Source organism: Trachemys scripta, chromosome 8 (genome assembly GCF_013100865.1).
Source record: "Trachemys scripta elegans isolate TJP31775 chromosome 8, CAS_Tse_1.0, whole genome shotgun sequence".
In the NCBI taxonomy this organism is placed as follows: Eukaryota; Metazoa; Chordata; order Testudines; family Emydidae; genus Trachemys; species Trachemys scripta.
Window position 1 is genome coordinate 47,304,134 of NC_048305.1, and position 21,783 is coordinate 47,325,916.

At 47.7% G+C, this 21,783-nt stretch overlaps 1 protein-coding gene across 1 annotated transcript in view; it reads left to right on the forward strand.

Moving 5' to 3' along the window:
* LMX1A (LIM homeobox transcription factor 1 alpha) overlaps positions 1-1,980 on the forward strand; it is a 140,517-nt gene extending 138,537 nt beyond the window's left edge. Inside the window, exons 7-8 of the mRNA XM_034779558.1 lie at positions 1,218-1,388; positions 1,755-1,980. Of these exons, the coding sequence (XP_034635449.1) occupies positions 1,218-1,388; positions 1,755-1,915 (332 nt within the window). The 3' untranslated portion in view covers positions 1,916-1,980. The remainder of the gene's footprint in view (positions 1-1,217; positions 1,389-1,754) is intronic.
* Positions 1,981-21,783: the final 19,803 nt, after the last annotated feature.

Below are 21,783 nucleotides of genomic sequence, written 5' to 3' on the forward strand. Positions count from 1 at the left end.
CATGGGGGAGTCTCCCCCTTAGCCAGCAGAGCTGAAAATGTTACTATCCGTCATAAGATAAACGGCTCACTTAGAAGCCCAGCCACAGCATGAGACTTGATAATCTCTTTGCAGCAGTGAGTTCCACTGGTTGTTTACATGCTGGGTGAAGTAGCGTTTCTTTATTACATGGCTTACAGTATAAGGGCAAGGGGCCGGCAAGGGCAGCTAGTGTGGGAAAGGGGGTCCGGGTTCTTACTGCCGCAAGGGGTGAGGCTAGGAAAAGGTGGTTTGGCTTTAATTAAAACAGAGACGAGTAAGGGCTCGGTGCTTCTCTGAGAACCAGCCTAGTGCACTGGGCAGGCAGGGGCGGGGGTGGCAAAGCTGCTCCTGTCAGCGAGGGAGAAATTCTCATTTCTGATAAGGCACCTTGGTGCTGCTCTGGGAGTGCAAAGGAGCCTGAAGGGGAACGGGAATGGCCCCCTGGCTGGTGCAGAGCTGGTGAAAGGGCTCTACAACCCTGATCTACAACCCTGGGCAAGGGGTGGTTTTGCACTAGGGAATAGGAGGGAGGGCTACACTTGTGGCAGGGGGCGGGAAGGGACATGGCCAAATCACACTGCTCTTCATCTGTTCTCTGCATCCCAAGGCCCATGGGGAGTCATGGGAAGCCGAGAGTCAATTAGAGCAGCCCCGAGGAGGCTCTAAATTACACTGCAGGGCATGGTGGCCCCAGAATGACCCCAGAATACATGGTATGTGAAGGTGACTTAAAGCCACCTTTGTATTACCCCTCCATCCGGGCCCCAAGCATAGGGCTGGAGTGACTGACAGAGCATTCTCCTGGGAGCATGCAGGGCTATGACTTGTCCAGAAGTCTGGAGTGAACAGAGCCTGACAGATATCTCTGCCTATTGCTGCAGGAAAGGAGGGATGACAGCAGCACAGCACAGAGAGACGCTGATTCTGGCCGAAGGGGGGGCAGAAGCTTAGGTGACAGGGCAAGAAGGGGGGAGCTGAGTCCTGGCACTGGTGGGGTAGAGTAAGGGGTGCCACCGTGGGACTGCAGGCTCAGAGATATGTGTGAGAGAAGAGCCCGGAGGGGTGAGAAGGGACCCAGCACTGCTGCCTAGGGGTGGGTTTGGAGTGCAGACCTGTGTAGCAGCCCAGGGAGGTTAGAAACTGGGGAGCCCTACAGCAGCATTTGGCTCTGACATCAGTTCTCCCTTGTCTTACAGCTCAGACAAACAATGGTGGGAATGCTGGCCTGGAGGGGATCATAAACCCATACACCACACTGGCCCCGCCACAACAGCTGCTGGCGATTGAGCAGGGCGTCTACAGCTCGGACCCCTTCCGGCAAGGGCTCACCCCGCCCCAGATGCCAGGGGACCACATGCACCCCTATGGTAAGAGCCTCTGGGAAATTGCAGTGCTCATCTCTAGGCACCTCTGCAGCGGGTCTCTTTCCACCTGCCAATACAGGGCCAGAATGGAGATTCCACCCTGACTTACACACACACGCCAGTTCTCACCTTCCCCGCGAGTCTCCACAGCTGGTGAGATTGGCGCCTTCCCGAAGCACATGCTGCCTTCCAGAGCTCCAGCTGGAGTGTCATGAATCAGCAGCGCCCCCTAGCGTGAGCAGCGGCTGAATGCCCACACTCCAGCCCTTTAGCTCTGCTGGGGGACAGCGCTATGTCACTGCAAAGCACTTTGCTAGGACTGTCCATCGCCAATAATACTTCAACATCGTTTGTTTGCCTCACTTTAAGGTGCTGAGCCCCTTTTCCATGACCTGGATAGTGACGATACCTCACTTAGCAACCTGGGCGACTGTTTCCTAGCGACTTCAGAAGCTGGACCGCTGCAGTCAAGAATGGGAAATCCCATCGACCATCTGTACTCCATGCAGAACTCCTATTTCACTTCTTGAGCCTTATCTGTGTCATCTGGCCAGGCACAGGTGCCTATGACATTACAGGCTAAACCCACTTCAGATATGGCGGGCGAGGAGTTTGTGTTTCTGGAATGCTGTCAGACAATATTTTGTAGCTCAGTATTTCCAAAGACTGAATAAGTTATGGATCGCATAGTGTAATGTTTTTATTAGAATCCTAGTACTAGATACTAAGTGTTTATTAGAGCTGGGCTGCTAGGTGTTTTCAACTTGAAATTTTAACAATGGGGGGAAAAACAGGTTAAACATTTCTATGAAATTTTAACATTCTCAATCTCCTGTTTACCCCCCTGTCCGGCTATAGAAAGGGTTGATTTAAAAAAAATTATTCATGTATTTATTTATTTTTATTTTGAAATTTAGACCGAATTTTGATGGAGAAAGAAAAGAACAGGGAACACTTTGTGCAAAGTTTTCACAATTCTGTTACCCACACCCTCCCCTTGCAATTTAATGGGATTTATTTCAGCAAAGTTCTCTGGCCTGCGATATGCAAGTCAGACAAGATGATTGCATCGAGTGACCTTCTGGCTTTAGAGTCTCTGACCATAAGTCCTCCTGTAGAAATGGTCCAAAACTTTTCAAATTTTGCAATTTTGGCAAAATTTGATGAAAAAACGGGGAAAGTTTCAAAGAAATGTTCACCATTTTTTTTCCTATTTCTCTACCAGCTCTAGTGTTTATTGACAAAAACAGGGACTTTTAATATAGACATTCTCATGCAAGTTTAGACATCTAGAAACTCCTAATCTGTCTCTCACTAACTGGGAAACTCCTGGCAAGAGGTAGGTATGTTTGGGTGTGTGCCTATGTGCCTGCACATGGGGGGGGGAGGTTGTAAATGTATGTACTCCACAGACACACTTGCATATAGTATCAACAAAGTTTATTCCTAATTCTATCAGAAATGTACTGTACAGCAAAAGTAACTTTATTTTCAGCGTGAACCATATTTAAGGAAATGCTTGATGCACTTAAGTTATAAGACAATAATTTACTTTTATAAAGGTTATGTTTAGTTTTCAAAAGCCCAGCGGCAGGGAAGGAACACTCAATTCCTTGCAGTCGAGAGGTCTTTGGTGCTTTCCATCTGCTTGGTTGCTTTTAAAGGTTGGTTATAATCCAAAGAGTGTCCGTGTCAGTCATTGGAGCCTGATCCTGGGCCCACTGAAGCAAAAGGCAAAATTCCCATGGACTTTAATGGGGCAGGATCAAGCCCTGTATCTGCTCTGCTCCCTCTGTGTCTCTGAGTCACAGCTGCTGACCATCACTGACCATCTCAGGAGTTTTCCATTCCTAGCCCGGTAGGAGCCAATAAAGCGATGGAAGAGTGAGATGGAATATGTTCTGCCCCATGCATCATCAGCAAGTGGATTAGCCCTAGAAGACTGCAGATCTGGTGACTAGCACAAGATCTCGATTCTCCCAGTGAGGACCTGATCCAAAGCCCATCAAAGTCAATGGAAAAACTCCCATTGGTATTACTGTGCTTTGAATTAGGCCCTAGAAGGAGAACGGGAAGTCGTTTTTCATGATCTTGGGGAGAGTCTGCAGATCCTTGTGTGAACATTTACAGGGGGCTGTGTTTGACCTTGGGCCAACCCTGATCAGCTAAGCTCAGATGGCAGAACCTAAGGACTGGTCTACCCTGGGAACTTACAGCTGCACAGCTACACATAGCTGCTGGAACTAGGGGTGCTGCCGCACTCCCTGGCTTGAAGTGGTTTCCATCGTAGCCAGGGTTTACAGTTTGGATCAATGGCTCTCAGCTCCCCCCACTGTAAAAATTGCTCCAGCCCCCCTGCAGCTATGTCGCTCAGGCGTGTGATAAATCCACACCCTTGAGCAACACAGTTAAACCGACCTAATCCTCGGTGTAGACAGTGCTAGATGGATGGAAAAGTTTTTCTCTTGACCTAGCTACTGCCTCTCAGGGAGGTAGATTACCTATGCAGATGGGAGAACCCATCCTGTTAAGCACAGATAGTGTCTACACTGAAGCGTTGCAGCTGTGCCACTGTAGTGTTTCAAGTGTAGACAAGCCTTACATTGCTGCTGCAGCTGAGCACAAATGGATTTCCAGTACCCAAGCGGGAAGTGTGAAGCCAGCACTTTGGGTTTGCTCATGCGAATGCTTAGTTTGCGGCCAGTTGGGGGGTGAATCTACACTGCACTAGCTGTCCATGCGGACCCTGCTGTCGGGCACTAACCGTTCCCTAGTGCATTTTAATCTGCTCCAGTTGCAAAGCAGGCTAGAGCAAAATGCACTTTCAGAACCTTTGGTGCTCAGCAGCAGGGTCCAGACGGACACGTAGCTTGCAGCAAGCCCCGGTGTCAATCTACCCAGCATTAGCTTGCCGCACCCTAAGTGTTTGCAGAGATGAGCCCTGAGAAACACCCTCCGTTTGGACCTGATCCAAAGCCCATTGACGTCAGAGGTTTTCTGATCGAGCCCTTCATTTGAAAACGGAGGTTCAACACTGGATCCACATGAGCTATTCTTCCGCCTCTGGAAGAGAGAATATATATGGAGCCTCACACGGTCACTTTTCTTTAAGCAATGGGTTACCCTGCTCTTTGCTTCCCCAGTGCAGCACAAAAGCATGAAATGTCAATGTCCCAGTGGTCTTTGGGACAAATCAAGTGTGGGGGGGCTGCCTGCTTTCCACCCACGTGCTCCATTGAACCGCTGGGGTGGGGAAGCCGCGGGCACCTTGGCAGAGTTTTTCTTAGAATCAAGCCCTGTGCTGAGGCAGGTGCAGACGAGTCCTTATCCTATTATAGTTTATGTGTTGTGTAATTTTGTGCTGTTGTTATGGATAAATTATGCAAACAACAAAATGTAAATGAATGAAAGTAACTGTGGTGCTGTAGTTTCCGGCTAGTGGCCATGTTAAAGACCTGACACTGAATGTAACGGGGGGCTGATGGATGAAAATGACACACCATCGGAAGTGATGTACAAAGATTAAATTAAAAATCTCGGCAAAGTGGCTGGTCTCTTTGTGTGTGAGATGTTCTGTTTACTCTGCAGTTATCAGCAGGGTGGGGATGTCAAGGAGGAAGAGGAGTTGGGCAGGGCATAGTGAGATAAACTGACCAAAGAAGGATTTAGACTGAATAGTAGGCAATATATATATATATATATATATATATTTAACAATGAGGGCTCTATGCGACAGGGGAATAGCCACTCATAAAGAAGCAATCAAAAGTCCACAACTGGTCTGTACCTCTGCCTCCCACTCAGAAATAAACCAGTCGCTACTTTCCAACTGGAAAGCCCCACTAACTGGCATTTCAAAGTCAAAGGGGTAACATCAAACGGGACAAAACCCTGGATAATCCCTGCCAGGGCTGGGGAAACATGGTAGAAAAAACAAACTATAGCAATAGGGATTTTCCATCTCTAACTCCTGGGATGTTACAGCTCTACTCTGTTGCATTGCCTGGTGTTTGCTCACTTTATGAGGCCTGAACCAGAGCCTTTGAAAACTGTGGGAGTTTTTCCATTCACTTCTTTGGGCGTGGGATCAGGTCTTTCTGATGCTGTCTTTTGGTAACCATTCATTGAAGCACTTTGCGCAACTCATTGTTTTCCTGCACTGGCTCAGTGGTCACCATAGGATCAGTCCCCCCTTATACGGAAACCTCCAGGATCCTCACTTGCATGTATTCGGACCATTGGTTAGCTGTCTTTTAAAGCAAGCGGTGGTTGTGCCTTCCTTTAACTCTGGCAAGTTTGGTTTCAAAACAGACAAGTGGAACAGGGATTGTGTCTAGCTGAATCAGGGCAGTACTTAGCACAATGGGGCCCAGATCCCTCCTGTTCTTGCCTGTTAGACGTGGGGCTGACACACTGGCTGTCTCCTGACAGTGGTGCTGCTGGTAATTCAACACGTATTCCATGCCCTGTACCGTTATGATCTCGATCACAGGTAAATGCTGTCGGAACTGCCAGCCGCACCAGGGAGGTTTTAATACTAACAAGGTCACAGAAGGTCTCTCTGGCTGTTCCTATGTCTTTCTTTGCTGCTTGTATGGCTGCCTGGGGGTAGGGCAGCGAAGAGAAAAGCATAGAGGCGGAGGAAGTTGGGGACAGGGATTTCAATTCACCCCTCTGCAGAAGATTTAAATTGTGCTTAGACCTTACAGTGGGTGAACTTCACCCCGGGTGCTGAAGTGAGAGACCAAACCCTACAGGGCTGGTGGTGAGGATCAGGGCTGGCTGAACTGACACAGATAAAACAAACCACCTCCTCACCAAAAACCTGAAGCCTTTGGAAGTTTAAACTGAAACATCTTCATTTCTCTCCCCCCCCCCCCCTTTTCAGACTGGGAAATCAACGGGAGTTAGATGCCTAATACCTTTGAAAATCTAGGTCTTGCTTCCTAGAAACAACCAAATGTTGCAGACCAAGGAGGCTGGGTTGGTTGGGATATTAGTCCAAGCAGCTGGGTGCTTGCTGGAACCTCTGGACTTCAAGGGGTTCAGTAATCGTGGCTGGAAGGAGTTATGGAACAATGTCCTAATAATAGGATTGTTTAAAGAGGCAGGAATGAAAAGAATCTGGCCTTAGGCAATGATGATCAAAACCTTTCAGATCTCCTCTGAAAAAGACAGGTAAAAGCCACTATTAGCTAGAGGCCAAATCGTACAGACAGCTCTCACTCCAGTAAAACTCCCATTGAAGCCAGCTGGAGTTTCACCTCAGTAAGGGCTTGGGCTGGTGTTTTCAAAGCCAGGCATTGAAACCCTACTGATCCGAAGAAGTGGGCTGTAGTCCACGAAAGCTTATGCTCTAATAAATTTGTTAGTCTCTAAGGTGCCACAAGTACTCCTGTTCTTTTTACGGATACAGACTAACACGTCTGCTATTCTGAATACTGAAATTCAGTGGGTGATGGGCACCGCCCTCCTTCAGCCTTCTTTGAAAGGGCTTGTGGTAGGCTGGGCCGCTTGGGCTCCCAGATCTGGCCATACAAATATAGAAATGTCTGAGGTCGGTTGGCTACTGGCCATATCAATGCATTTCAGAGCTTATTCCCCATTGATGATATTTCTTTGTAAGACAGCGATGCTCCCAGTGGTGTGTAGGGCACAGCAAGCCCTGGAGTGCAGTGAAAATATGCTTTCTTAAACCTGTCCTCCACCAGAAATGATTTCTAGGCACGTGGCAGGTCTTTCCTGTGCCTTCTTCAGAGGTGGCTTTACAAAGCTGCTGGCTAGACTGCTTCTGATACCGCCAACTGCCCCTGAAATGGCCCTGCTCAATGGGACGATATCTCTTCTGGCCTAATGAGCTCATTCCTTTTGCCCAGATTGTGAGTCTCACCAAGTCCATAGTCACAGCAGCCCAGATGTGCAAAGGTATTTAGGTGCCTATCTCCCACTAAAATCAATGGCAAGATGGCACCTCAGAACCTTTAAGGAGCTGGGCTGTGGTCACTTGTTATCAATCTGCACCCTCCATTTTGCATTGAGTGGCACCCATGAAGGTGCATAGGCATCTAAACACCAGATTTAGGTGCCTAAATCCCAGTTTTGGTTCCACTGTGATCCGCAAAATTCCTCCTATAAGCATCTGGACTCACTGGCTGCCTACATTTTTCAGAGTAAAAGTCCCCTATATTCCCTGGTGGTCACGTTCCAGTCTCTGGGCATGCTCACTCTTAGGGGTCTGGCCCCCTAAGCCCAGGGCGATTCACAAACCAGGGGAAGTTAGGATTTCACCAGTCTAAATTATGGGCGGGGCCCGATTTGGCAAGTGGCCTCTAAGCACTTGTACTGGATTGGATCCCTTTCAAAATGCAGGGGGAAAAGAGCAGGAGGTATGGGTTATAACTCCTAGCCTAGTAGTTAGAGCACTTCCCTGGAGTGTGGGAAACCCAGTGCATTCCCCCTCTGCCTGATGGGGGGACAGGATTTGAACAAGGGTCTCCCACCTCTCAGGAGAGAGCACTCTAACCCCTAAATTATGGGATGCTCTATGCAAGTCTCCCTCAGCCTCTCCTGGTGAAGCTGTAGCATGCTGGATAACTAAGGAATGAGTGATTGGAGCAGGGGGACTGGACCCAGAGTCTCCCACCTCCCAGGTGGGTGCCCAATCCACTGGGCAACAGAGTCATTGTCTGGCCTATTGTGGATAAATACATAAACAGTCATTAGGCCAGAGAAAGAGAGCAAGACAGCATGAAGACGCTGAAGCCTGGTGGTTTGGGCACCTACCTAGGAGGTGGCAGACTCTGGGTCCAGCCCCCCTGCTCCAATCACACTTTCCTGATTTATCCAGAGGGCAACAGTTTCAACGTTTATTTTTTATTTATTTATAACAGGAGAGACTGAGGGACTCTTCCATCCGAATCTACTAAAGCTCACTGGTTAGAGCGGGCTGTGCAGGAGTAATAGACCTCTGTCTGAATCCTTTGCCACCCTCCCCCCAAGTCTGAGGGAGAATTAAACTTGGATCATCCTCATCCCAGACAAGTGCTCTCATGATTGGGCTGAAGGTTCTAAGGTGGACACCTCCTCCTTTGGCCATTTTGTGAGGCACCAGGTAGGCACCTAATGCATTCCCTCAAAAAGTGCCTTGGGCACCTAAGCCCCCCGACTCCAGACAGTTCGTGGATCTCAAAGTAGAGCTAGGTCCCCTCCCTGAAGCCTGGATTTAGGCGCTCAGCTCTGAGGGAGGGGAAGGGCTTAGCACACCCCTTTCTTGGTGGCACCTCTCAGGTTGCCCGCCTTGCATGCTGGCTTTTGTGGATTGCATTCTAAGGCACCTCTCTCTCCCCATTCATTGTACAGGGAGCCTTGGTGCCTAACTCAAGTTTTGTGGGGTGCAGTGTTGTTCCTGTGAAGTTCTAGACACCTAAAAGTTAGGCACTGTGATGCTCAGCATCTCAACACCTAAGTCCCTTTGTGGATCCCACCCCTATGGCTACACTAGAAATGCTGCAACTGCACAGCTGTAGTGTAGACACTGAGGACTTGTCTACACAGACACAGCTGCCCTGCTGCACTGATTCAATGTAAGCATTACCTACAGTGACAGAAGGGATTCTCCTGTCAGCGTAGTTAATCCACCTCCCCAAGAGGTGGCAGCTTGATCTATGGAAGAATTCTTCTGTCAACCTAAGAAGTGACAAAGAGTCCTGTGTCACCTTATAGACTAACAGAAATATTGGAGCATGAGCTTTGCAATTAAGCCAGAATAATTTGGTAGTGTCCCCCTGCCTTTGTGACTGCCCTTTTGATTGTGAAACTGTTCTGAGCCCTCCCCTTGCCTCTGTCACCTCCTCTAGATCTGAAAACATCAAGAAGTGTCAGAAGAAATCCTTCCACCTAGCAGAGGGCTAACAATGGAGAACAATCAAGAGTCATTAAATTAGATGATCTTCTATTCAAAGAGAAATCCCTGGAATAATGATCTGGCTGCAGTGTAGAGAAACCTTTGATCAGGTGGGCCATAGCTAAGCAACAGATCACCTGACAAGGGACTTGAAGCTGCTCAGAGTGGTCACCTGACAATGGCCTGGCACTCTATAAAAGGAAGGTGCTCTCACTACCCCATCCATTTTAGAAGCAGGTTAGAAGCAGGCAAGGCTATGCGGAAGGAAGGGTCCTGAGATCCTGAAAGGACATGGACCAGCTCCCAAAGCACTTTCAGAATGGTGAGAAAACTGAGGCAGGGTTTTACATGAAGGTTTTGTTGCGTTTCCATAGATCTGCATATCTCTAGTACTGTCAGAGAGTAATGTGTGTGTGTGTGTGTTTAGAAATTTCTTTGCAGAGTCTCTTTGTTACTTGCTTTTACTGTCATCTAGCCCTTGAACAAAGGAACAATAAACCAGATTCAGTGGAACTCTGGGAATGTGCAAAAGCTCCTAAGCAGGCTTGGGAGAGCTGGTGTTACTTTCAGGGCCTAGACAGTTGGACTGTCCCCAGCTCTCAGAAAGGGATGCTACACAGAGGATCTCCTCCCTGAGAGAGGGTGGAGAGATCCAGGGTCACTGACAATGCTTAGACTCTGCCCAGCCCTAGCGAGACCTGAGCATGAAGAATCCAGGGGCTTGGGTCCAAACAAGGAAATCTGCTGAGCATCCTCCAGGGAAGCCCCTCCAAGGGTTTAAGAGGGGCCTATATTTCTGAGTGCCCAATTTGAGCAACATTAAAGGGGTCTGAGTGTCAGAGGGCACATGCTCAACACCTTCTGAAAAAAATCAGACCCCAGGATGGTATCTCGAATTGGGCATCCCAAGTCGCTGGTTTCTTTGGAAAATCTTGGCCAGGATTCTTCTAGCTGTCTTTCCTATCCCCACGGCATAGCCTTCTCTCCTGACGTTTCTGGGAGACTACAGCCCTCTGCTTTCAACAGAGCAGGTTCAGCTGTACCATGCAATGCACATGTTAGGCAAATCCTGATCCTCTGGCCCGGTGGAGGACACAGTCCCCTTCATTCTGTGTACATGGACTCTACCCCAAATGCTCAGGTGGGCCATAACTAAGCAATGGATCACCTGATGAGGGGGCTTGAAGCAGCTTAGGGTGGTCATCTGATAGGGCCCTTTCACTGGCTACCTCTCTACTTTGACCCTTGTCCCCTTGTGGTGGGATGATGGGATTGCGGGAGCACCAAATGTCTGCACACCAATTTTTAGCTTCTCTCCCCCTACTCCCCCCCTGCCCAAAAAACCCAAGTCAGTTGACCCGGGCCAGCTGCAGGTGTTTAAGTGCTGTGTAGACATATCCTAAGTGGCCAAGGAGCACCAGCTGCAATGGTGACCGTTGTCTCCTAAGCAATGAACTGAAGCCCATCAAGTCATCTGACCTAGGGGATTCAGCAGTCAGCACATGACTGACAACTTTCAGCCCCTGTCGCTATCAGCCCTCTTATCAGCTACGTGTCAGGTTAAAACTTTGCTATGGCCCATTACTCATCTCCTGAGTTGTCCAATTCACGGGGAAACCTCTCCATGTGAGGGGCACTTTTGTGGTGCTAACCTAACACTTTCAATTCCATTTCTGCTTAGCCTGCTCCCGGCCCAGTTAGTGCCTTGTTTCCTTCTCTGGGTCGGACAAACTACCGCCTGCCACCAGATTGAGAAGGAAAGAAATGGGGGGTTTCTCTGGGAGTCTCCTACAGAAACCAAGTCATTCCCATTTTACCCAAAGCAAGGACACTGAAGGGGAAGAACCGGGCTGCAACCTTGGCGTCTCAGTGGGAACACTGAATTAACAAAGCCCCCAGTGTTTTCAGAGGCTGCTCCATGGCCAACCAAAGATCAAGGCAGAGATTACCTTTCAGGTGAGGCTACTGATTAGATGATATTGATAGGAAGGAACTAGCTAGCTCTGAATGACATTATGTTAATTAACTTGCTTCCAGTGATGAGTTTATACAGGAGCTTGGCCAGAGGTAGCATGGAATGAAGCTGAAATAGACTCAGCCGAAGTCAGCTGGAGCACGTGTGCTTCTAAGCAGCAAAGGTCCAAGGCTGCGTTGTCTAGAAGCACGTAACAATGGGGGCAGGAATTCTGTGTCTAGAACAAATACACTCCAAATTATGTGTCAGATCCTCAGCTGGCTTAAATCAGCATCGCTGCGTTGAAATCAATAGAGCGATGCTGATTTAGACCAGCTGAGGATCTGGCCCTAAATAGACCTGAGCAGTGGAGAAAAGCAGCGGTTGCTAAGTGGCATGTTTGGGAACCCAGAGGTTAAACTGCAAAAAGGAGAGAGGAGGGGGTAGGTAGAAGCTTGCCAGTTCTGGTGGCTGCAGGTTGTCGGTGGGAGGACACTGCGTTGTCTTGTGTCTGTGTGGGGAAGGGAATCAGTGCACCTGAAGGAAGCTCATAGCCAGACATGGGAAAGTGATTGTATTTGTGTGTGGAGCTGTGTAGGGGAATTCCTTGTGCTTCCAGGTGATCTCCTGCCCCTCTCCACCTCTAGGGGTGGGGTGATATCAGTCCTTGGTCTTGTTCCATGAGGGAAGGTGGGAATAGGGTCTCCCTTTTCCCCAGGAGGGGAGGGAGAGCTGTAGGCAGAAGGCTCTGCCTCTTTCCCCCTCGGGAGAGGAGGGGAGGTAAGTGGGGGACTCCAATGGGGCAGCTCCTCTCCCTACTGGCAGGAAAGGTCTGGAGTCTCATGCGCTCCATAGCCAGGCACCAGCTCTGCCTACTGCTCCCTGTTCAGCTTCCCTCACCTGGTGAGGCCCAGTTTCAGCAGCCAGCAAGAAGGCAGAGCTCCATGAGAGGAGCTTCCCAAGCCCAAGAGAGTGACAGAAGCGGATGGCGCTAGAGCTGCAGAAAGGGCTTAGGGTTTTTGCTGTGGCGAAACAGCGAGGTTCTCACTTCCCACATGGCAATGGGGAGTTCTCCACTCCGATGGAGGATCAGGTAACTCACATAACCAGTCCAATACGAGCGTGGGCTCCGTCGGCGGAGGCGGTTGGGCAAACAGGTGCATTTCTTGTCTCCAGACTAGGATGCAGAAGAGATTCTTAAAGAATTTGATGACTGGGTTAGTGGACAGGGAAGCATTAAGCAAAATGTCATGAGTCAAGTAAAATCCGGTCTCGTGCACATGGTACAAGTAGAGATTCCTGAGAGTCTATGGCTACCAAATCCTGGGGGTCTTGCACAGTGGTGCCATTGGTATCCAGTCCCTGGGGGTGGAGGTGGTAGATAAATCACTATTTCATCTCTTTTATGGTTTAATCATTTGCCGAGTGTCTTCATGTTTAAACCAAATCCGAGTTTTTAACTCCTGGGTGTATTTTCCAGCACAAAGCACCATCCAATGGTAGAAAACCCTCTACTCCCTTAAAGCCCTTTGTATCAAGTGCAAGGGGTTGAATCAATAGCTTTGCAAACTCTTCAGGTGCAAAAGTGATGCTGGGAGCCAGATCTTCCGGTAGTGAAAATGGCACAACTCTGTTGCTTTTGCTGAGTTCCATCCCTTGAGGGTCTGGCTTTCTATGCACCAATCAGCAGGAGGGAAAGTTCACTGCAAAGTTTTATATAAACCTGTGGCAAGGGAAATGTGCAATGGAAATGCAGACAAAGGGCCAGATTCTCACCTGGTGTAAATGGGCAGAGCGCTCATCAATAGAGCTGCAATGGCTGAGGCTAGCTGAGGAGCAGCCCCACTGAGTGCTGCTCTTCTCTCGGCATTGGTCATCTAGAGGTGACCGCAGACTCCGACAGTCGGTGGTTTCCAGGTTGACATGTATAAGGTCACAGACAGAAGATGAGTGTATCCAACTGATCAAACACTGTTGGGTCTTTTAACAAAGAACCCGGATTCCAGATACCTCGGCTCCCTCTAGGCTGCTGCTTATGAAGAAGGGCTCATGTTTCTCCTTTGGTGATCTGCCCATGAAAACGAGATGGATTCCTTTCACAAGGGCACTTGATGGGGTGAATTCTGTACTCGGAATGGCGTATATCCAGGCTGTGACTGGAGTTACTCTGAAGGCACGTGGGTAGAATGAAGAGCAGGGTTTGGCTACAGTAGTGATGGCCAACAGTTGACTGGCAAAAATTACGTGCAGTCACAGATAGCAGCTTCTCAGGGAAAGAGCAATGGCCTGCTGTTCCTCCTCTGGTTTTATACTGCTGTGACTCCATTAGCTTCAATAGCTCTGCTTCTGACTGACGCAAATGTGAGTGGGACAGACTGCAGCCTCCCTTGGGTGGCCCATGCAAAGGCCGGCTGGAAGGACAGGCTTGGGTGAAGGCCGACCTGCCACCGAGATGTTCCCCACCAGGAGTAGTGCAGCAGAAAGCAGGCATGGAGGGTGGGGAAGAGCAGGGTATAGGAGAAGCCGTGGCCTTCCCCACCACTGTAGGCACTAGCCAGCAGGAGAGACCCCAGGTCCCTGTGAAATGGAAACCAGAAAGTGCATGTAAATAGCAGCTGCTGCGACCCGTGTCTGTAATGGCCATCAATCAGTCCCACCCTGAGATAGTGAGGTGGCCGGCACGGAGCAGTGTGAACAGCAGTACCCTAACACCAGGTGCCCACCAATGCACCCTGGAGCCCAGGTACTCGTGACAGCCATCAGCAGGGCTGCCCAACACCCACAGCTCATGGGGAACAGATCACGGGTGGGAAAATCAAGAATAAGAGGCCTGTGCATAGGAGGCATGACGCATCTGTGACGTGAGCCACTGCATCACAAGATGCTGTCCATACACGTGCCGGGAGGCCAGCTGTCTTTTGTCACCACCACTGAGCCCCAGGCAGTGAGCCGGAATCCAGCTTAGGAATGTGCTGCCAACTAACATGGGTGATACCAAAAGCAGGGGAAAGAGCAACAACATTTCTAGGGGAACAGGCAGCACCGCCTATTACAGTTTCCAAATGCTGTCCGTTATAAGACCCTGGTTTCAGGGGTTTATAACTTCACCAAATTTTAACCATTTGGTCTAAAATATCCCATGCTGGGTGTCTGCCTCATGGTGAATTTTGTTTTTAAGTTTCAGATCAAACAATTCAGCTGTTTTCGAGAATAAGATTAAGGGAAAAATATGTATTTTGCCCATGTTGAAAAATTCTGTTCCATTGAGAAGCTCTAGCGCCCCCTTGCTTTGGCTCAGGGAGTTGGAATGTGTCAGGTGGTCACTGTGGTGTCAGGGATGTGCTTTTGCCAGCGCTGGAAAATTTAGCCAAGTTATAAGCCCTTGAAACATCTCAGCGTGCACATGCTCAGTGGGGACGTGTTAGAGCACGCCACCTATAACCGCTGAAGGTTCCTTCTTCACTGAGCATGCTCCGTCACCTCACAGCTCCTAGAACTGAACAGACTGCATGCACTGTCCCCATAGAGCAACTGAGCATGTTCCCTCCTGTGGCTGCAGGGCAGAGCAGGACTTTGCTGCTGCGGTTACTCCTGGCTGCTGCAGTGCTGGGCACTGGAACTAATAACCGTGAGAGTGTGTCCTGTGCATTTAGTGCTCCCCCCTGCTGGTACAAAGAGCCAGGAGAGAGCAGCCCCACTGCAGTGCAGAAGGGTGAAAATGAACAGGTGAGGGCCAGTGGGAGAGGGGGCACAAGGACCAGGGGATGGGGAGGTTAAATAGGGAGAACAGCAGGAACTGGAGTGGGCAGATGGGAGCACACAGGGACAGAGACATGCTAGAGACAAAACAGAGCTGTGAAACCCACTAGCAAAATGTCTCAGCTCTCCTCTAGTCACTGGTCCACATAAAGGATAACAGCCTGCTACTGCTACCAGTTACTCTGTTTTTTAAAACAGGAAATTGCAACCTTAATATTGTTTAATATAGTTTTTGGATGTAAAGTCACGTATTCAAAAGTTAGGAAATGCCAGAATTAAGGTTGTCCATTTAACCTTAACTTGACCCCCTTGTGCATAAGCATTATGATCGTCTTTAATTACATGGTCACAGAATATTTTTTTCACAAGACCCCTGCCTCATTCAGTGCACAGGATGGACCTGCTCTGGGGATAAATCAGGGTTGTGTTGTGAAGGAGGCTGTTGTCTGCAGGACCCCTGCTTCATTTGTTGCAGAATTGGGAAGGTGTGTCATGAATGAGGCAGAGGATTGTAGGAGGAAAAAGGACAGTCTCATGGTCAAGGCAGTTGAATGCTACCCTGGAGAACTGGATTCTATCCCTGCCTCTGCCACAGAGTTACTGTGTGATGCTGACAAGTCACGTACACCAAACTTTTCACAGGTGGTCACTGATTATCTGCTCCTTGTTTTCTGGGTGCCCAACATGAAACACCTGGGGCCAGGTTTGTCAAAGTGCTGAGCACTCACAGCTGCAACTGAAGTTGACTGGAGCTGTACTTTGAACATATAAAGTGGCACAAAATTGCTAATTTCTCTGAAAAATCAGGCCAGGCGAATCTAAATTAACTGGCATGCTTGACAATCTTGGCTTTAATCTCCATGTGCCTCAATTTACACCCCCCCCCCATCACAGAGGGGTGTGTGAAGTGAAATTAACATTTGTGAAGCACTCAGATACTGTGGTGAGAGCACCAGAGAAACACCCAGAAGGAAACGAATAATTCTGTGTTCAGTGCAGGGGTTGGATGGCATGCGGTAAATAAGGCACAGGGCTGTCACAGTTTCATGGCAACTGCACCTGTATCTCTCCCCTTCGTGGCCAGCTCCAGGAATGCCCAGTCAGGTCTCAGGTCTCCAGGCATCCTATGTCTCTAGGTAAGGACCCTTGACCCGCTCCCTTCTGAGAGGGTTTTTAAGGCTGCACAGCTCCCTGCATTACACTGTGCTATCCCCAGCAAATCAGACTGCCTAAAAGGAGCACCTGCACTTTGCTTTCTCTCTGAGTATGGTGAACAGTGTATTGCCAGCAGTTACAAGTTCCCACCCAGCTCTTTCTAAACAAGCACATTTATTCTTAAGGTAAAAGCATTACCGAAAAACCATATAAAAGTTCCTATAAATGTACTAAGAGCTTACCAGAGGTCACCCCTCAGTCTTATGGGGCCGTAGTCAGCCAAAGTTCTTCCAACCCTTCTGTTTGCTGGACTGGAAGGAAGGCCCTGAGTCAGTTTAAATGTAACCTTTGTATAGCAAAAGCCCTTTCTTTGTCTGTTTTTTCTGAAAAACCTAGTTTGAAGCAGTATATACAAGCTGCCCCGAGGGGGCGGTGCCTCTCTGGAGGTGTTTACAACCTGAGTGATTCATCTCAATTGCCCCCTCGCTGACTGTGCATTGGGTTTGCAATATCTGTCATGGTGGGGGGCCCACAGTGAATGTGGAGGATAAAAAGAAATATTGAATAACTAGCAGTTCCCTGAATGAGGAAGGGGTCCTGTGGAACAAATAGTAGGTGATTATACAATTAAAGACTCTCCTAATGCAGACATACAAGGGGGCTGAATTAAGGTTGCACTGGATGGTTTGGGGGAAAGTAAAGAGATCTGACTTCTTAAAGATCTAGGGTAAAATTATCAGAAGTGACATAAGAGCCCAAATCCCAGTGAGGGGGAGTTAGATTAGATGAGGGCATTAGACTAGTTGATTCTTGCAGTCCCTTTTAACCCTATGATTCGATGACTTTCAGTGGTCTAAGTCACTAGATACTTTTGAAAGTTTTACACTTAATGAAAGAGGAAGTGATTGGCCGGGAATAAACGGACTAAAGGGAAATGATATGAATGAGGAAAGAAGGATCAGCTGTGTTCCCATATAAACTAAGACAACACAAAACGTGTCAAATATGATGGAGAAAAAAGAATCTTCTTATCCGTGATCTAATTCAGCATGACTTCAATGGAGAGAACTTGGCCCAAGATATTAAAGGGACTAAAATATAATTAAGACATTTTTTTGCAATAGATGATTTTATTGAAGTCGTACTTTCTACAGATCACTCATTGTGCACATTTTGACTATGCACTCATCGTGTGCAGCAACCTTGGGCTGAAACGCACCAAGCCATCTCAGGGTTGTGGATGCCTGATTTCCATTAAAATGTGAGGAATTCTGTGCTCAGATCCCTAAAGTGGCTTTCAAAATCTCAACCCTAGTTTTTCTTAAAGAACATCCTTGCCCCCTATTTGTCAAATGGTGCTTAAGATGTACAAACTCTCAGAATAGCAAACCATAAAGCACAGACACTAAGAAATGTTAAAAAATCAAATAACAAACCATCTTCCCTATCATAACACCCAAGAGGGTATTGTACGTTATGGAACAAAGCCCCAGCTGAAGAAGAATTCCCCACTACGCTCTGCTGACTCTTGACACAAGTTCTTTACTCTTCCAAATATGGATTTAAAATTCATCCCATTCTGTTTAAATAGTGCATCTGTCCACTTCTCTCTCTCCTCTTTGGCAGTGAGGAGCTGCTGCTGTGTAACTTAGGAACATTTGCACAGCTTTTACCTTTTTCAAAATAGAAAAGAGCAAGGCCAATGGTCTATTGGCTTTACATACCATGTACTGCACGACCAGCCTTGGCTCCTATTGGCTTCAGTGGACTTCTGAATCAGGACCCATAAAAGAGGCATGAGACTCAAACTCCCAAGGTCTTACTATAGCCTTTCCTGAATAGCAATCACCATTCAATGAGCTTTTTGGTTTTGCTGTAGGGATGATCTAGTCCTAAAACAACTCATGGGAAGAACTTTCTCATCCCAGTGATACTTTTGGTAACACGCCTATATTCTAGGGTACTCTTTCATGGGAGGGATAGCTCAGTGGTTTGCGCATTGGTCTGCTAAACCCAGGGTTGTGAGTTCAATCCTTGAGGGGGCCATTTAAGGAACTGTGGTAAAAATATGTCTGGGGATTGGTCCTGCTTTGAGCAGGGGGTTGGACTAGATGACCTCCTGAGGTCCCTTCCAACCCTGATATTCTATGATTCTATGATCTGCTGATGCCTGCCTTCCTCTTCAGTTCTTACAAACAGAAGGTCAGAGTGCCTTACACCATGACTAGTCCCATTGAAATCACGGGGCAAACTCTCGCCCCATTGACATCAATGACAAAATTCCCATTGACTTCATTGGGGTCAGGACTTCACTCAGTCAGATCCTAGTCAGTATGAGAGAGGAGATCACAACCTTGCCCACAGAAGCTATACATGTGAAGATACTAGTCTGCCATGCATTTGTAAGTGTCCTTCCCCCCCATCCCTTTCAGTCCCCATGTAGACCAAAGAACTGTTTGGCAGACTAGCCCTTGAGTGTCATTAGAACATCTTGGCCATCATATCCCTGGTCTATTAGACAAGAATGATGCAATTAGTAGGTCTGAGTTTCAGTAATTCTCTTAAATAATATCTTTTGGTGCATTGTGGTTTATTGCATCTTTTTCCTTCTTGGTCATAAAAGTCCCATCAAGCAGATGCTAGTTGCTTGCTCCCGAAAGCTTTTAAGTGCAAACAAGCTTAGTAAAGAAAATGGAATTATCCCTTAATTAATAATTCCTGCAGTTTAACTTCTGTTTCTTTGATTTTTTTTCTGTCTCTCAGAATATCAGCTACTGCACTGTCCATCTCACCTCAGGCTCATAACACTCAAGAAGCTACCAAATGTTTACCGTGGTTTCTCATTTATCTGGAATGAAAGGCTAGACAGTCAGATACATATGGTGACTATATAGAGAATTCCGAACTCAGCAAGTAAAACACTACCCAATTAAGTACTAATGAGTCTTTATAAATGTGTTTTGATCCCAACAGGCCTCACAAAGCCCACTGTGTATTTAGATTGGGGATGAAGAGTCCTGTTTCGCTCCATCAACCCAGGGCCACCCTAGCTTAGCCACTATCTGACCGCATGCACGAGGCCGAGCCTGGCTTGATAACATCATTTGGAGTATAGTAGGCACATTGTGTACAGGAAGGGATCTGGTTACCTGGGAACCGCTCAATGGAGGCTGAGTGCAAGATGACAAGAACGAGGGAATGACTAAGTAAAAAAGGCATTAAAAGAGATTGGTTTTGAAATCCTATCGGATTGTCCTTTAAGGTGATTCCCAATTCATCAGCCCGATCACTGTTGTTAAACTCTCTTCATGCAGAGGGAATTTGGGGAGTACCTGAGGGTGGTTTGAGAGCTCATTCTATAGGAGTTTACAGCAGGAGATTTGCCAGTATGCTCGCAGCTGCTGTGCTACAGTAATAATGGAGCATGCTGAGCATAGCATACACAGGGGAGAGAAAAGTGTATTTACTGTGCTATGGTATGGTTTCCTTTTCACAGAAGCAATCCCCTATTTGCTGCCAACCTGGTTCCACTCACTGGTACCTGCAGCAAGACTGGGGCCCCAATAATCATGTTTAACCTTTCCCTCCCCAAATGTCAGGTAGCAGAAAACCATTTCTCGTTCACTTCCCAAACACTAGCCCTGCTGGCTTATTCTGCTCCGGCCTCCACAAATGGGCCTGGCCTCTGACATGGGAAAGCAAAAGTGCAGGAGCTAAAACATCACTCAGTCCTTGGTCTCTTTGCTGAGGCACCCAGCGCTGGGGAGGAGTAGGGCCAGTGCCAACAGACAGGCATCTAAGAGGAACAAGCCTAAGGTCCTAAACTCATTTTGCATTCAGGAGGCCACAGAATAACCATCAGATGGTGACACTCTTCAGCCACTACCGACCTAGGCTGGATTGGAAGTGGACTGGTACCAATGTCAAATTTGCTGGTACCAAAGCTCCCCATGTGATCGCGTGAGTAAAACAGTACTGTGGGGGCTAATGCCATGTGCATCAGCATTCACAGCATAAAACAAGGGCAATGCTTTGTAACTGTAGTCTCAATAGCACAGATGTTGTAGGACCAGATCCTTTGTTAATATGAGTCAGTATAGCTTCATTGAGGATCCTGTGCTTAAGAGGCTAGCTTGGGATTCAGAAGACCCGAGTTCAGTTCCTTGCTGTGCTACAGACTTCCTGTGTGACCACAACCAATCACCTACCTGTTCTGTGCCTCAGCTTCCCCATCTGTAAAATGGAGCTAATGCCACTGCCCTACCTCAGTGGGATTTTTGTAAGGAGAAGTACACTAATGGTTAGTATGTAGTAGGGTAATGGCAGCCATTCATACTCATTTACACTAGCTGAGGATTTGGCCCAATATTTGGAAAAGTCACCAATATTCTTCAATAATTTATGCACGCAATGAGTGCTATGCCACTAACCTATTCAGTGCCTTTTGGGGTAGAAATTTTTTCCCTTAAGGATGAGTCCTACTGAATTTAGTAACATTGAAATCAAGAGGGTTCTTCAGAAATGACTCAACATCTCTGGAAATGAACAGAGAATGAGGTCCTTCCTGTACAGCTGGTTTGAACTTTCCTTTAGAATTTTACAGCAGAAAGATAATTCTCCATTCAATTCTATGGGATTGAGCACCAGCCTCTCTTAAATTACACAGGGTGTTTCCATCAAGAAGTAGTATCCTTTATAAACAGGCGATGGGCTCTGGCAAGTCTGAGAAAAAAATTTCGTAACGTGTAAGTTGTAAAGACGTGCCAAATGTTAACAAACATAAGCCAACTACTAAGATGCAGAGGAGTGAGCATCTGAGTTGAGGTTAGTATTCACAATGCTTTCGTATGTGTTTACAAATCACCAGGGAGAAGACCTTTCAGTGGTTGGACTTTAAACAGAACCTTCAATGTAACTTTACACTTCTCTTCATGGAGGAAAACTAGAGTATAAAATGCCACCTGGTGAGTTACAGCTTCTTTATTCCAGGTTTTGCAATTGTTGTTTAACACATAATGGTGTGTAACTGGTGTGAATTGGCACAGCTCACAGCCTGGAGAGTGTTGGACAAGGCAGAAAACTGAGTCTGGGAAACATGGGGGCAGGAGAAGATGGAGGAGGTGCCAGGAGAAATGGGGAGGCTGGAGGAGATGGAGGGGTTGCTGGAGGATATGCGGGGCAGGAGATAGGGGGCAGGACAGGTGATGAATGACTAGAGGAATTCTGAGTAAAGCTTGTCACAATAAGTGTGTGGCAGGATGCTTGTGTGTGCAAGGTGAGTGCGTATGGGTACAATGCGAGGATGTGGAAGTGGCTGGGTGGATCTGTGGGCTGAGCACAAGTGTGTGCACGTGGGATATGCTATATGTGTGCACACAGGCAGGGTGAGGTAGGGCCAGCTTGGTTTGAATGTGTAGCTAAGTGGTGGGGAAGAAGTGTTGGTGGAGGGCATGTGTTGTGTTTGTAGAAATGTGTCACCAGAAGAAGGACCTGTTGCCAGAGTGACTCAGCTGTTTTTATCTTCTCCCTTCTTTGCAAGGATCAGATTTTGCAGGGCAGCTTCATGCCCTGAGCTCTCTGCAGCCTGCTGAAATGAGGGAAGGGTTGTGGTTTTTAATCTCTGCCCA